General features: G+C 41.1%; 3 protein-coding genes across 3 annotated transcripts; all 3 read left to right on the top strand.

The window, feature by feature from the left end:
- Positions 1 to 1036: 1036 nt before the first annotated feature.
- Positions 1037 to 7515, top strand: LOC109737262 (citrate-binding protein-like). Its single transcript, XM_020296437.1, has 4 exons — positions 1037 to 1267; positions 1370 to 1751; positions 6646 to 6860; positions 7378 to 7515. The coding sequence occupies exons 1-4, from the start codon at positions 1037 to 1039 to the stop codon at positions 7513 to 7515; spliced, it is 966 nt and encodes a 321-aa protein (XP_020152026.1).
- Positions 7516 to 7563: 48 nt separating this feature from the next.
- LOC141026712 (BTB/POZ and MATH domain-containing protein 2-like) lies at positions 7564 to 7869 on the top strand. The gene has a single exon (XM_073503555.1). It carries the CDS (start codon positions 7564 to 7566, stop codon positions 7867 to 7869), a length of 306 nt encoding a protein of 101 aa, XP_073359656.1.
- A 4148-nt stretch (positions 7870 to 12017) lies between these two features.
- Positions 12018 to 15985, top strand: LOC109737272 (uncharacterized). The gene is made up of 9 exons (XM_020296446.3): positions 12018 to 12324; positions 12407 to 12487; positions 13687 to 13776; positions 13914 to 14080; positions 14818 to 14887; positions 15138 to 15217; positions 15291 to 15353; positions 15551 to 15627; positions 15715 to 15985. The coding sequence occupies exons 1-9, from the start codon at positions 12052 to 12054 to the stop codon at positions 15813 to 15815; spliced, it is 1002 nt and encodes a 333-aa protein (XP_020152035.1). The 5' UTR covers positions 12018 to 12051; the 3' UTR covers positions 15816 to 15985.
- Positions 15986 to 16081: the final 96 nt, after the last annotated feature.

Genomic DNA, 16081 nt, shown 5'->3' with positions numbered 1-16081 from the left:
GACAGTTGATGAATAGATCAAAAGTTTTTTCCAAAGAAAAGAAAAACTCCAATAGTTATTCATGTTGTGGATAAGCAAAGGTTAATAGTGATGTTTAGGTGAGTCGATGTATTTGCATTTTAGATTGAAAATTGTTTGTTTCCACCATTTTATTTTATTGTATACGTACAAACGTGAGATCTATTGTGGAGCTATCGGCTGTGTACGGGCCGGAGCAGCGTTAGCTAACAGAAAAGTAACCATCGTATTGAAATGAGAGGCAGACTATCACGGAGGCACAATATATTGGTCCAACAATGCTCTAGCACGGTATGCACACTGACGTACCGAGGCTCTCGCCGACTCACTATTGTTGTCCGCATGAGCCCTGTTCCTGACGCTCCAAGGGCGGTTGCCCCTTTCCACACATGTGTTTTTTAAATATGATAATGAAAATAACAAGTCGAAAGAGAAAATGGATGCATAGTTATCCAATCCCACAAAATGGCCACTACAAACAGTCCGTACCGGTTTATTTTAGTATACAAACTTGAGATCTATTGTGGAGGCGAGAATTAATCATCGTATTAAAAATTAGAGGCGCGCAGACTACCACGGGGTCACAATATATTGGCCCAACAATGTTCCAGCAAGTACGGTGTGCACTGACGTACCGACGCTGTCGCCAACTTACTATCCCTGTCCGCATAAGCCCCCTTTCCTGACGTTCCAAGGGTGGTTGCCCGCTTTCCACACTTGTGTTCTCTGATGAATATCAAAAGAGAAAAGGCTGCCTACTACGTACGCAAGTGCATGAAACGAATATAATACACCGTGCACCCCAATGCACGTCAAACAACTGAACGTCGATCGCCAAACCCAGCAAGTGCTATTTAACCTCTCGATCTTCTCCAACATCCATCGGCAGCTTGCTTGCTACACATCAATTACAAACTCACTGTGCACATATGTACCTGCTAGCTAGCTACACACATCCTGCTCACATACTGTAATAATGGCTTCTCTCACAAGTCCATGGCTATTTCTTCTCGTGGCCATGGGCTGCACCTTCCTCGTGGCAGCCCGCGGTGGTAGCGGGAACCCCACCGCCGGGTTCGAGAAGGTGGAGCTCACCGATGGCGACTTCCAGGTGCAGAGCCCGTTCAACGTGCCGGAGAGCCAGCGGTTCCAATACCGCAACGGCGTGCGGACATTCTGGGTGCACCGAAACGACAAGCCCTTCAACACCGCCACCCACACCAATCCCCGCTCCGAAGTCAGGCTCCGGGTAAGTACACTGTCCGTCACCATATGTACCTGCGCTCCATCCAAATTGGCCGTGCATAGCGTCACACACACATATATGAATGTATCGTTGTCGATATTTCAGGGCCATGACTACTCGTCGGGGGTGTGGCAGTTTGAGGGCTATGGCTACATACCGTCGGGGACCTCTGGTGCGTCCGTGATGCAGATCCACAACCAGGAGGGTGCCGCGCACTCGACGGTGCTGATGTTACACGTCTACAACGGTGTCCTGCGCTTCTACAGCGGGGCAGAGGTCGAGCCCGACATCTACAACCGTTGGTTCCGCCTAAACGTGGTGCACAACGTCCGGACGTCAACGGTGACCGTGTACGTCGACGGCAAGCACAAGTTCGGCACCAGCGTTACCCCGAGCGATTCCTACTACTTCAAGTTTGGGGTTTACATGCAGCACCACGACCAGTCCAGCTGCATGGAGTCACGGTGGACCAACGTCACGCTATACAGTAAACACTGAGTAGATGCATGGGTAGCATGCGTATTGGTATTGTGGTCTAGGGTAGCATGCATGTATATTTACGCCACATACGGGCCCTATGTATATTAGTTTTCACGAGTTGAATAAAATTTGTCTCTTTGAGTGTCCGTAGTGTGAGTCATACTTGGAGGTCTAGCTGTGACAATGCCCTTATTAAGATATGAATATTTGTTATGATGTGAGATACAACGGTCGGATTTGGCCAGTGTTAAACGGTTTCCTATCTTAAGGAAAGCATTACACAACCACATGTTACTATGTAATGGTATATAAACAGGACACAACAATTTGGTAACTTTCACAAGTAGCAGCGACAAGTGGGGGCCGCAGCACTAGAGGATTTCATTTTTGGTGGTGCTCCTCGGGTGCCGAGTCTTGAATTTCAGGGTGAAAAACTAAAGTTTGACCTTCATTGGATGTGCCTTGCAATTGCATTGCTGAAGGATTTGTTTTGAGAGCTTGGATTTCTTCAGAATGAAAATCTAAGATCTTGGATCGGTCAATGACGACGCTTGTCGACAGTTTTCTTCTTGAAGGCATCGCTTTTGGAGACCTTTTATGTTTTCCGGGTATTGTCTTTGGTGGTGGTTTGGAGTTGTTCAGTGTGGCGAGGCCTTTGTTTTTTTATCGTTTCGGGCTGTGTGCATCCTGGATGTCTTTTAGACATCTTGTTGGTGCAAAGGCTGGTATCTTCGCGATATTAATATATTCCTTTTTCAAAAAGAAAAAAACAAGACACAACTGTTCTAATCCCGAGCTCACATGGTGAACAGTAAAATAAAGAACATTTGGAAATAAATTAAAATAATTTCTTTTTTTTGTGTGAAACTTTGGCAAATGTTTTCATAGCTTGCAAATTTCATCATCATATGACATTCATGAAAAATGTGGCAAAAAAACAAAATCAATGCTCTGGACTCGGATTGTGCCGAGATGACTGAATCACAACTCATTCCAATTAAAACACATTTTTTATCTGTCAATAATATTATTATGTTTGATAATATGATATGTGTTAGCTGATTGTCAAAAAAAGATGTGTGTTGGTTGAGATGGCATTGTTCTCGGTTATTTTAGCTTCATAGCATCTTTTTTTTTCTCATAAGCCCGTTGCAACGCACGAACATTCTACTAGTTAGAATAATTTCTCTTTTTTGCTTCCAACGGTGCTGGAACTAGCACTTGCAATTTCATAACACTCAAACTTTTATGGGAAAAAAATGACCATGTCTGAAAGTTTTAAAGCCTAGAGAATAGAGAGGCCTTTCACGAAATATACTTCTGTTTGTGTTTCTCCTATTAAAACTGGGCAAGTCGGTCATGATACTCACTTACTATCCTTAGAGATACAAAGAATGATGCGTGACGGATTTAAATATTTCACCGCCAGCCTAGCTAATAAGACAAAATCCAATCTAGTGCACAATGATTTCTAGGAGTGAGTAGTGCTATTACTCGCACAAGGGATTGTGTCTAGTGATCCCTACTGAACTGCAATTATGCCCCACGGCCAAAGAAATCATGTGCGATAATTGTCTGCCACGAGCCACAGAAATATTATCCTGACAACCGGTGCCGTCCATGGGTACCCCGCATCATCAAATAATAGCTGCTTCACCAACATCGGATCAATTCCGCAAGGGGTGCTAAGGCTGGTCATAATGGAGGTAACATGGGTAGTGACATGCATGCCACATAAGCCAAAAGGAGTGTGTGACAAATTATTGAAGAGGAGGGACGCAAATAAAGTAACATAATATGTCATTATTAGATAGCGATTGCAAAATGACACTACAAAGTAATAAATGAAGATAGTTATGTTATCACTCCTATGACACTACCAACTACAGAGTTAGTAACATAGACAAGTAATAATATATGAATGTTCTTAGTCTAAGTTACTCCTCACTATGACTAGCCTAAGTTAACATATCGAAAAGTAACCATCATTATCAAAATGGGAGACAAACTATCACGGAGGCACAATATATTGGTTGAACAATGCTCAACGGTATGCACTGACGCACCGAGGCGCTCGCCAACTGACTATCGTTGTCCGCATGAGCCCTGTTTCTGACGCTCCAAGGGTGGTTGCCCCTTTCCACACTTGTATTTTTTGAATATGATATGAAACCAACTCCAAGAGAAAATGGCTGTATAGTTATCCAATCCTACAACTGGGCTCGGCTACTGCACAGTCCGTGCCATTTTATTTTAGTATACAAACTTGAGATCTATTCCTCGCAAAAAAAACTTGAGATCTATTGTGGAGCTAGCGAGTGCGAGCTCTGCTACAAGGGGGCACAAGTTAATCGTAGCGAAAATTAATCATCATATTAAAATTAGAGGCGTGCAGACTACTCTCTCCGTTCCTAAATATATATGTCTTTTTAGAGATTTCAATGCGAACTACATACGGAGCAAAATGAGTGAATCTACACTTTTAAACAAGTCTATATACATTCATACGTAGTCCGCATTGAAATCTTTAAAAAGACATATATTTACATCATTTGTACTATGCCAGGCTATGCGCCATGGCTTTCAACATTCAAAATTCGTACTGAGTAAATGCAGTTCATGGGTTGTAGTAAAACTGTGCGCTGTGGGCGAGGATGAGATTTTGGGGGGCGGCCGCGGGGGTTAAAATATAGAACGCGTGACGGACTGCCGTTGTCGTTACAGCTGTCCGTTGACGCCGTCGGCTCAGGCACGTACAGAATAACATCTGAGCCGTTGAACAGAATTCAGCTCCGTCTGGTACAAACGGCCACCTGCGCATTTATACTGCAGCCAAAGGCCCGTTTCTTTTGGACGACCAGCAACACCAATACGCGAACGAATACGTGCCTTGGCTCAGATCCACATGCTCAACCGACGGGATAGATTTCAGGAGCATCTGAACCTGGGCACCGAAACGAATATTTCATGGAGTAGTATTTATCCGTCTCGAAATAAGTGTAAGTTAAGACATTTATTTTGGGACAGAGAAAGTACAATCTTGGACCAATAATAGGAATGAAGGTCATAACAAGCATGATATGCTACTCCCTGATGGACCATAAACATCCATGGGAGCATATCCAACAATCATAAGGGCAAGTACAATAAGGTGGCTAGGTGGGCTGGAAGACTTTAAATAATATATTTTTGCTTAATTGATAGAGAGAGAAGAAAACCTGGCTACAAACTAACAGCCGGCTGCAACATGTGCTCCTAGAGACTTTATGAGAGAGGGATGTGGGGCATGTATCAATAAAAAAAGTAGTTATTTACATCTAAATATTGTACTCGCCGTTTATAAGTTTGTCTATAGATAACATTGCAACACCATATGGCCAGCAGCTGGCTGTACTATTAACCAGCCCACCTGTGCAATGATAGAGACAAAACTTCACCCCAAAATAGACATGATAATTAACAACCTAAGATCGTTCTCCAGCTCCAATATATACAGCGATGCATATAGTCGGACCAACCAAGTGGTCTCAGCGAGTTTAAGGGAGAACGTACGCTCTTAAATTCACATGAATTCGCCCATTTTAGGGGCAGCAGATCTGGCACCAACAACAAATGGATGAGCATGGTAGGAGTAGGTTAGCAGTAAGTAGCACCGCCTGGTGTGTGTGCAGCAGCTCCGTTCCGTTTTTGTGCACGACATCAACCAGAATAGCCTCGCTCTGACCGGCGCCTTCCAGGAAGGGAAATTCGATTAAACCGTGCATCCAGCCAAAACTTCTCTCTTTTTTTTTATAAGGGCATCCAGCCAAAACTTTTGAATAAAAAAGGGGAGCGCCTGTACTGTACGTCAGGCATCTGAAAAGAAGTTTTGCATCGCTCACATTGATCCTATCCAGTGGCTAAAAACATAACACACAGAGAGAAATCTACTGCGTCGTGCTACAGGGAATGTCCCGTGCTGTCTTCTTGGGCCCATCGAACTAGGCCCCTTTAATGTTCTCCCCTCCCATGAGGGGTTTTTAGAAGGCTTCAAGGGATACTCTTCCCGGGTTAGGGAATGTCCCGTGCTGTCTTCTTGGGCACATCGAACTAGGCTCCTTTAGTCCTTGCACATCGATCCCTATGAGCATACAAATGATATTCGAGTGAAACTTTGGTTTTCGTGTGATATTCCCTTTGCTTCGAGATACTTCACAAAACCCGGGATGCGTCAGTGTCCTCCTAAGTCATCACATGCTCACTAGAACGATATCCTTTTGTTCTTTTTTCTTGTTATCGTGTTCTGGCATTACCGTGACAAAGTCACCTGTGTCTGGCTAGACGATGATGGATGTCGTCACACCGAGAGGGCCCTAAGAATATCTCTCCATCATCGGAGGAGAAAATCCCTCTCTTGATCTATCTACTCCCTTGTCAAACTTTTCGATGAACCCGTAAGTTGTCGTTATGATCACCGTGTTACGGGTGACGTTCGAGCCACCCCAAAGCCCACCGTATGTTAAGAAGTGACTATGATACTCTCATGGTATAAGGAGCAAAATCACACGTTAACATTTCGTTATTATTACAATTGATTACAGATGATATTAACTCAATTTATACAGACAAGTTGGGTCGATTCATTATGATCGTTCTTCCAACGTCATAATCTCTATGTTGTTTTAGAATCATCGTTACACTTAACGATATCCTAAGATCCGGAAAACATGATTACCAACAACAGTTGAGGTAGTCCTAGAGGCAAGACTAATAACCTTTTATTTAACTGTTTGTCATTCCACACGTGCATATGAGTTTTCCACTGAGTCGCATATTCCAGGATCATAGCAGTTATAACATAGGATATAAACTCTTTAATTATGAATATGAAAATATAATAATACAAATATTATTGCCTCTAGGGCATATCTCCATCACGTCTCGGCGCGACCGCTCCCGGCCCGTCCTCGTCTCTATCCTCATCTTCTTCGACTACTTCCCCTGCATCGACTTCATGGCAGACAACGAAGTAGCCAAGAAGGCCGCAGAAGACGTCGAGGCTGCTGCCGCCGCTGCTGCATTGGCCTTGCTAACCGGAGGGTATGATTTGTTCATCCCTTATCTGCTCGTTTATGTGGTAGCCGTGTAAGCTATTTTCATAGATGTTTTGGTTATCGGTATGAGTTGCATATACTGCGATTGCCATGTTTATTATCTACTCGTGCATTAGATTAATCGAAAGAGCTAATATTTCCAGCATAGAATCTCTAAAAGGCTTACATTTAGGAATGAAGGGAGTAGTTCCCATCATATTTCGGGTCAAAATTTGACTTTATATTTGACTAGCAAAATATAAATAAATGTCACTGAAAATTATATTGTTGGATTCATATTTGAATGTAGTTTTCAATGATATTATTTTTGCTACGTATAATTAACATATATTTTAAATCACGATCAAAATATGACTCAGAATAGGACTAGTAAATTAGTACAGAGGTAGTAACAAGTAAACATGGTAAAAAAGCCAGTCGCGCGGATATACATTGCCAATGTGACGAGTAAAAATGAAAATACATACAAAATCTCTACCCATTCTTTTAGGGAGAATCCCCTACCTTTGTGTCATGTTCATGTCAAGTCGCCTGCAATAGGTCACCGGCCACAAGTTCTCCACGCATCACTGGTTGTGCGTGGCCCGGTCGCCGGTCTTCAATGCAGAGTTATTTCACTCAATGAAGGAGAGCGACGTCGCCGCCGGCGTGGTCGGCATAGGTGACATGGAGGCGTAGGTGTTCAAGGCCTTGCTCAGCTACATGTACACCAACTCGTTGCCGGAGATGGCAAAGAAGGAGGAGGACGCCATGTACCGGCATTTCCTTGTGGCGGCAGACAGGTATAACATGGAGAGGCTCAAGTTGATGTGCAAAGACAAGTTGTGCAAGAGAATCGATGCAAGCACTGTGGCCAACGTGTTAGCATTGGCTGAGCTACACCACTGCCGTGATCTCAAGGGTGCGTGCTTCGAATTTCTCATCACTCCTCAAAATCTAAGCGGGGCCATGGCCACTGACGGCTTCGAGCATCTGAGCAAAAGCTGCCCTTGTGTTGTCAAGGGGCTGATTACCCTGTGCTCCGCATCCTAGGCCAGTGATACTGATTGATGGGCTCCTATGTCTGGAGGGGGTGCCTAAAGACACTTCTGATTGTTGCGAAGTCCTGGATGCCGGATGTTGTTATTCAATCATTTAATTTGCTGCTTCGTGGTTGTGATCTAAGATTCTGCAATGCGCGCTGATTATGCAATATCTAGTGAAAATGTTGTCGGTTAAACTCTAGTGTTGTCTGGCTTTCGCCCAGTAGTGTAATATCTAGTGACAATGTTTTTATTTCATCTATTTTATGTTGCTTACGACATGTGCCACATGGTATCTAGTGACAATGTTTTTGTTTAAACTCTAGTGTTATTGGGTTTTTGGACGTAGTGTTTGTGCCGATGCAGGAAAAAGTATATATGAGCTACACTCAAATGATGTTTACAATGTTTGCACGAGGGTGTGGGAACACGGGCGTGTTGAAAGAAAGGGGGTATTTCACACACATTCTCTTGAGAGCCTTCTGTAGTGCTATATGTATATCACTAAAGTGATGACTATAATAGTATGGCTTAGTGATGACTATAATAGTATGGCTTAGTGATGACTATAATAGTATGGCTTTTGACTAATTCCCATTAAAGATTTCAAACAAAAACGATATCAAACAAATAATGACAGACAGATAGAAGTTCATATAAAATACTGAAACTATAAATAAAAATATGATAGCGTTCAGCGCATCGTGGATCACACATTGCAACAATCTCGAATAGCTGAGAGGTTGGCACTGTGAGTTTGTACATGATAGGAAAAAGATGGGTATGGGCGCTCTTGAGAAATTGAGCAAGCCATGAAATGCATTTTTTTACAGTGAAGCACAAGAAACATATCAGAACTGCATACTCTAAGGTACTTACAATGTTTCATCTCAGCTCCTCCCGCTCTGCCTATTCATGGCCATCTGATGCACACTACAAGAAATCACGGTGTTGGATCAAGTTCATGGAGTGACGTTACATTCATTTTGACATTACCCCTCCTTTGACTATCACACGACCCGCCAAATACTGGCCCACGACACAAAAGTCAACCATGCCAGCCAAACATAAAAAAAATTAATACCAAGGGTGAAAATGTAACGAAGCCCCATGGTCTTTGTTTCAAAATCTTGTGGCAATGCTTGTTAAGGAGTTGGACCGATGCTTGACCCTCACGCCACTACGCCATACTAACTCCTCTACCTCTGGCGGGTAGTGCTCAGGGTTTGGGGGCAGCTTTCTTTTCGGGGGGTTTCAGCCACCATTTTTTCATATATATTTTTTGGGTTTCTCTTGGAAGCAGTTTTTTACTTGGTTTTCAGTGTTTTAAGTTGAGTTATTCATTTTTATTTTTAAATTACTTTTAGGTTCCTTTTCCATTTTATTAATGTTTTTAAACAAGTGATTTTTTTAAATTTTCAAGGGCATCTTTTTATAAAATGTTTGAACAAGTTTTAAAATTATCCAAACATTTATAAGTTCATGAATACTTTTATATCATCTGTACATATTTTATAGAAGTGCACTAATCTTTTTAGATACAGTAAAATTCTCTAGAATATGCATCAATTTTATAAAAATGTGTGGACACATATAAAATTGAATTGACATTTTTTATACTTGTGAAAGTTTTTAAAATTAAAATATTTTTTTAAAAAATATGTTAAGACTTTTTAAGTAACATGGATAGTTGTATAAATATGTGAACACGTTTTTTAAAGACACAGAAAATTTTAAAGTATTCATGAACATTTGGTTCAAATGGTTGGAAACTTCTCTAAAATTACTTGTACATTCTCCTGAAATGCTTCACACTTTTGAAATTACGTGGACTTTTCATTTATAACTTTTAACTCCGGTTGCATTAAATTTGTAAAATAAGTTTTTACAAAATATACAAATGTGTAGACCATTTCGAAATAATTATAAAGGTGGGAAAATGAAAAGGAACTTTGCTAAAAGGCCTGAAGCTGTGAGCTTTCTTTGAACGATATGTCACTGCAAAGGATACTACACAAAGCGTACAAATGGTGCACTCCAGCGCTATCGCCGACACAACTCATTAGCATTCCTTTTTGTGCTTCTTTACTAGTTTTCTTCCCTTTTTCCTTTCTACGATTTTTCAATTTTTTTTCTTCGTTTCAATTTTCATCATTTTCACATAAGAATATTATTTAAAAGTTGATGACTTTTTTATTTTTATAAAATTATAAATATTTATTGTAAATTTAATGAACCTTCTACTCAAGTTTGTGAACATTTATAAATTTCACAAACATTTTCTAAAAATTATAGACATTTCAAGATCCGTTTACATTTTTTAAATGGTTTAAAAATCATGATTTTATTTTGTAATCCGTGAATTTATCTTAAATGACCGAACATTTTTTAAGTCGTGAAAAGATTGTAAAATTACAGCAACAATTTTTTTAATCTACCAAAGGCAATTGATCATCCTGGTTTTGTGGGAATTATGGATAGAACGAAACCAATGCATTTTCAGAGGAAAGAGAGCCAAGGTAGAAGATGTGTTGGTCATATTTGACTAGTATTTATTGATCTCTATCTTAACAAACCATTAGGCAACCAATAGTTACTATATAAACATGGGAAGGTCCTATTCATTTACTCTATCCTTATACCCCTCTGGCGCATCTTCGGTAGTGGGCCGGCCCATGTAGTGTTTCTTTTTGCACCAGTTTTGGGAAGTGTCTAGATGCTTACGATCCTGCTTTCTTTTCTTTATCTGTGGTTTCTCCTTTTTTTTTTACTTGGTTTTTCATTATCCATTTTTGTCCATTTTCTAAACCTTCCTAAGAATCATGAATATTTTTAAATATTGTGACCATTTTTACAACTCCGCAATCATTTTTTAAAATTCTCAACTTTTTAAATATTCAAGATTTTTTAATTCACAAACATATTTAAAATTTGTGTTTTTTCAAATTCATGAAATTTTAAAAAATCCACAAACATTTTTTTTCAAATTCAAGATAGTTTTTAAATCTGCAAACAATTTTGTAATGTATGATTTTTTTTCAATTTATCAAAACGGAGTGCTGGTGTTACAATTTTCTAATGCAAGTAATTGAACAGTGCGTGAGGTAAATAATTCGATACGTGAGGTCCGCTCCAAATTTCAACTCATTTGGACATCTGAGCAGCTCTCGGCAAAAAAGACAAACCGGGTCAGAACAGTGCGTGAACAGTAAACTTTTTTACAAACTCCAATTTGTCTGTTTTGCCGAGAGCTGCTCAGATCTCCAAATAAGTTTAAATTTGGAGTGTACCTCACGCATCAAATTATCTACCACACAAAAAAAAAGTTGAAATTTTTAGTATTTGTTTTTTTTCTGGGTGCGGGTGCAGATGAACCCCGGAGGAGAAACTCCGCGTGCGGAAATCGTAAACAGTATATGCTTCTAACACTGGCAGCACGGCCTTCGAACAGGGAGCTCCTATACAGTGCTGTAGGTGCCCGTTAACGATCCGGCGCCTGCGGCGCTGCTAGCACGGACCGGCCCATTAGCGTGCTACCCCAAGTTTTTTTTAAATTTTTTTACGAAAGAACATATGGAATGAAGAAAGGTTTGCAGATTTAAAGAAAAAAAGTTCAGCCATTTGAAAAAATACGTTCACATCTTTATAAAAGGTTTATAAATTTTTAAAAAGTTTATCAATTTGAAAAAAAGTTCATTCAAATTGAAAAAATGTTCATCCAATTTAGCAAAAGTTCATTAAATTTGAAAAAAGTTCATAGAAATTGAAAAAAAATTCAGAAAAAGTTCATGGAACTGAAAAGAAGTTCATTAATCAAAAAAAATTCATCCATTTTCAAGATAAATATTCATTAAGTTTCGCAAAAAGTTCATCAATATTCAAAAAAGTTCATCAATCTCAAAAAAGTTCACAGAATTTTCAAAAAAAATAATCTTCGACCGGCGCCTAGATGGGCCGGCCCATTTACAGACGCCACGCGCGCCAGTTAACAAAATGCACGTTAACTGGCGCCTGTGGCGCCAAATAGGAAAATATAGCTCCCGGCGCAACAGCTGCGCCCAGCATGAAGGGCTTTCCATCATCATTCCTTTCCTCTCCCTCGTTTCCTTCTTGGCCCACCAGAGCAGAAAGCCCATATAGCCCCAACTCTCATCCAAACTGCCTCTTTTCTTCTTGCTCAGCCTCGGACGCAATGGCCGCCGTTGGTCTTCTCGGCGTGCGTCCAGCTCCGGCGACCGGCCGCCTTGAGAGGCAGGCGAGGGCTTCACCTGACGCGGTTAGCTGGGGCTGGCGTGCCCGCGCGCGCCCCCTTCGGTCCGTTCCGCCGCCCGGGCGAGCGGGGAGGGGCGGGGCAAGGGCGGCGAGGCCCTTGCGCGCCGCGATGGGCGGCGGCGACCTGTACGCCCTCGACTTCGACGGCGTCTTCTGCGACAGCTGCGGCGAGAGCTCCCTCTCCGCCGTCAAGGTCCGCTCCTAACTCCGTCTCCGCCGTGTTTCTTGCGTTGAATAAGTACAGTAGATGTGGTTGACCCGGTGCGCTGTGGCAGGCCGCCAAGGTGAGGTGGCCGTGGGCGTTTGAGCAGGTCGACGCCGCCATGGAAGAGTGGATAGTGGAGCAGATGCACACCGTAAGCCTCTTTTGTTCCTCACCCTGAACTGTATTTGCTGCTGCCTGTGTACAGTATGTCAGTATGGATATTCCATCCGGCCAGATTGTTTCTTGACATGGTTTCCAACTACCAAATTAGCTCATAATAGCATGTCAAAATCTCCATTTAGAAATGCTGTGGTTTTGCAAAACTGAATTTATGGAGATGTGGGGACTAGTAAATCTCCCCCTAAGTAGATTCTATGTTGCAGAGCAAATTTTGCAGCTTACTGTAGCTGTTTTATCACAAGAATGTGACAAAAAAGAACAGTAATATGAATAGCTAGCACTTGCCCCCAAATGTGATGGATAATTGAGGTTAGTGTGTTGGAACAGTATGCAATGTGCAGCTTGCTCGTGTTGCTGGTTTTGTGACGTCTTTTGGTGCCCTGTCCTGAACTACTCAGCCCCTTAGTTCAACTTAGCTTATTGTTGCCTCGGGCTCTCAAATTCAACCCAGAATCTACTTCCCCTGATGCTCCTCGCCAATCATCACCATCCATCCATCCTTAGTAGTGAAATCACCACTGCACATCTGCGAGCCGCCATAGTTATTCAGAAGCTTTGCAGCAACTTCGGTGCAGTTCTCTGCTCCTCAAGGTGCAGATACAGATCCGGGACTGGGTTAAATTTAGGTGCATTTTTTTGGTAATTAAGAGCCCTGGCATTGAGGGACAATGTCGGTATCTAAACAAATTTTAAGGTTGTTGTAAGCAGGTGGTCACTTGAGAGTTGAGAGGATGATGGTACAGAATAATGGTGTCAAACCTTCCTTGCTTAGTTTCTCCAGAACACATGAAACATGATTTTTTGACCAAGCAAACAAAGTGAATATTGCCCCCTTCATTCATATATCCACTATATGAAGTTATCCCATATATACTACTACAAATGTATTGTTACGTACTTGTTTGCCCACATTTGCCTAAACATATGAGCAGTCCACATGCTACAAATATCTTGTACTACTGTGGATAGTAGAACACCAGTGATAATTAACCTTTTCTTTTTCTCAAATAAGGGTTTTAATGAATGGTGCTATGAATAAATTGAGCTGCTCATCCTCATGAACCTTAATACGACCATGTTCTCATATTGGTTCCATGACGAGTAACATAGTATCCCTCTTATAATTTTACTGTTATAGTTCATTACTTAGGATGTTTTGTTCCATTTCAGCTTCGTCCAGTGATAGAAACAGGATATGAGAACCTGTTGCTTGTAAGGTTGCTTGTTGAGATCCAGATACCCTCTGCTCGAAAGTCATCAGTAAGTTCTGTAGTGCTTCATCTGTATTGTATTCATGACCAAATAACATCAGTCCTATCAAAGGCGGTAAAAGAATAGGCAAATGATGTTAGGCTTCTAGCTTGATCGAATTTTTATATTAAGGTGATATTTGCAAGGTTGCAGATGGGCTTAGCATCCAAGAAATATTGGACAACTGGTCAAAACTGTTGCCCACTCTCATGGACGAGTGGCAAGAAGATAGGGAATCTCTTGTAGATCTCTTTGGCCGTGTAAGGGATGACTGGCTTGAAAATGATTTGTCTGGCTGGATAGGTGCTAACAGGTGACTGATCTATGGAATAATTGGTGTATATTTTCTTGCTGGTCTGACCAATATACTCGGAGAAATGGAGTTGCATTTAACTAAACATTTTGTTTTTTCACTATTGACGGTTGGTGTTTTATCCTCAGTTGAGAGGTATACTTCAAAACTTTCCAAAACACTCTCAGGCCCATGCCCACATGGATGCAATACAGATCGTGCATTTCTATTCCCTATTTCTCTTAGACAGAGATGCAAAGATAGTTTAAGAAATAGTAGCAGAAGACTCATTGCATCTAAGTGGGACTAACTTGTAAATGACTTTCTAATTTGTGTTACTCGATGTGATATGTTGATTAGTGGTTTTCAAATACGTTGGAAAGAATATTGATCATTAATAGTTCTTGATTATTGGCTCCACGTCTGCACCCTAGCCCTTTATGTGCATGTGTGTCTCCATGAGAACATATGTGCTTTGTTGTGTGTTAATATTGCTTGTGTCTATGATTCTGTCTTACAATTTAAGTTGATTTTATTGCTCCACGTAAAAGTTTTGTTTCACTTGACAAATCAGAATTCTGTATGTCACTTCCGAGCGGGCAGTATCTGCACTTTTCCCACTCTCTTTTCAGTTTTATAGCTAGTACACGTCCGAAAAAGTTGAAATGGCGTGGTGTCTCTGAAGTGTCTCATGTTCATTATACATATCCAACAAAGGACATTGTGCAACTCATGGACAAACCAATGTGTGGCTGCAGGTTTTATCCTGGGACGGCTGATGCATTAAAGCTTTCAAGCTCTGAACTTTACATAGTCACAACAAAACAGGTCTATCTCCTACATTTTTCTTCTGTGCAACCTAACTTATCATGATCTTCTATATCATAGGGTTTCAGTTTCTGTTTTATGAACAACCAAGCATTTTGTTTCAACAAATGGTTGTAACAACCATCTTTAGGCTTTATCATTTTGTTGATGTTTTTTATAGTGATGATTTAGCTTTTAGTTAATTCACAGCTGCCCTGTAGGTAACGCAGAATGCTGATCTTCTATTGATCACTTTTTTATTGTCTTTCAGAGTAGATTTACTGGAGCACTACTTAAAGAATTGGCTGGAGTAGATTTTCCCTCTGAAAGGATATATGGCCTTGGCACTGGGTTAGTAGGGCCCTTTCTTGCCGTTCCTTCACTTATCAAGGATTTTCTTACTGACTCCGATTTCATTATTCAGTCCGAAGGTAAAAGTTCTCCAGCAGTTGCAGGAAATGCCACAGCACCAAGGTCTTACACTTCAGTAAGTCCATCATTTGTATGATTGAATTTAATACCATATACTGCATTGGAAAGTTAACATGGATCAAAAGTTAGCTCATCTGAATCATTGTTTGATATGCAAATTATGCAATGGATAATAGTACCTTCATTCAAACTCAAGAAAATCAAGGAGTGACAATTGTGTCTATTTTTTTTTCCTTTGTTGCACCTTAACAGTTTCGTCGAGGACCGACTAGCAACTCTGAAGAACGTGATAAAAGAACCAGCGCTGGACAAATGGAACCTCTACCTGGGTAAGTCATGGTGCTAGCTAAACCCGGTGGTTGATTGATTGCTCGCCTTTATGTGGCTGATGATGTTGAGGGATGCTGTTTGGGCAGTGAAATGGGGATACAACACGCAAGAAGAGAGGGAAGAAGCAGGGGCCATATCGAGGATCCAGCTCATCGATCTCCCAGATTTCAGTAAGCAGCTGAAATAAGTAACTGGCAGACCTAGATGCAGCCTTCGAAACTTTGTTTTTGTTGGACGCGCTCGTAAACAGCAACGGATTTACTTGACTTTTATTTATTATTGTTTGCATATTTGTGAAGTGGTTTATTTCGTCAGTTCTCCTAGAGACTGACTTTACCAAGATTTTTTACGAACTTACATACTACCCTTTGGTTTGCTGCTGTGCTAAAAAAAGAGAGCAGCACCTTGCTGCCCGCAGATCCTGTACTTAAACTTTATACAAACTTCAGACAG

Source organism: Aegilops tauschii, chromosome 7 (genome assembly GCF_002575655.3).
Source record: "Aegilops tauschii subsp. strangulata cultivar AL8/78 chromosome 7, Aet v6.0, whole genome shotgun sequence".
NCBI lineage: Eukaryota > Viridiplantae > Streptophyta > Magnoliopsida > Poales > Poaceae > Aegilops > Aegilops tauschii.
Note: the sequence above shows the minus strand (reverse complement) of the source record. Positions and strands in the feature narration are given on the sequence as shown.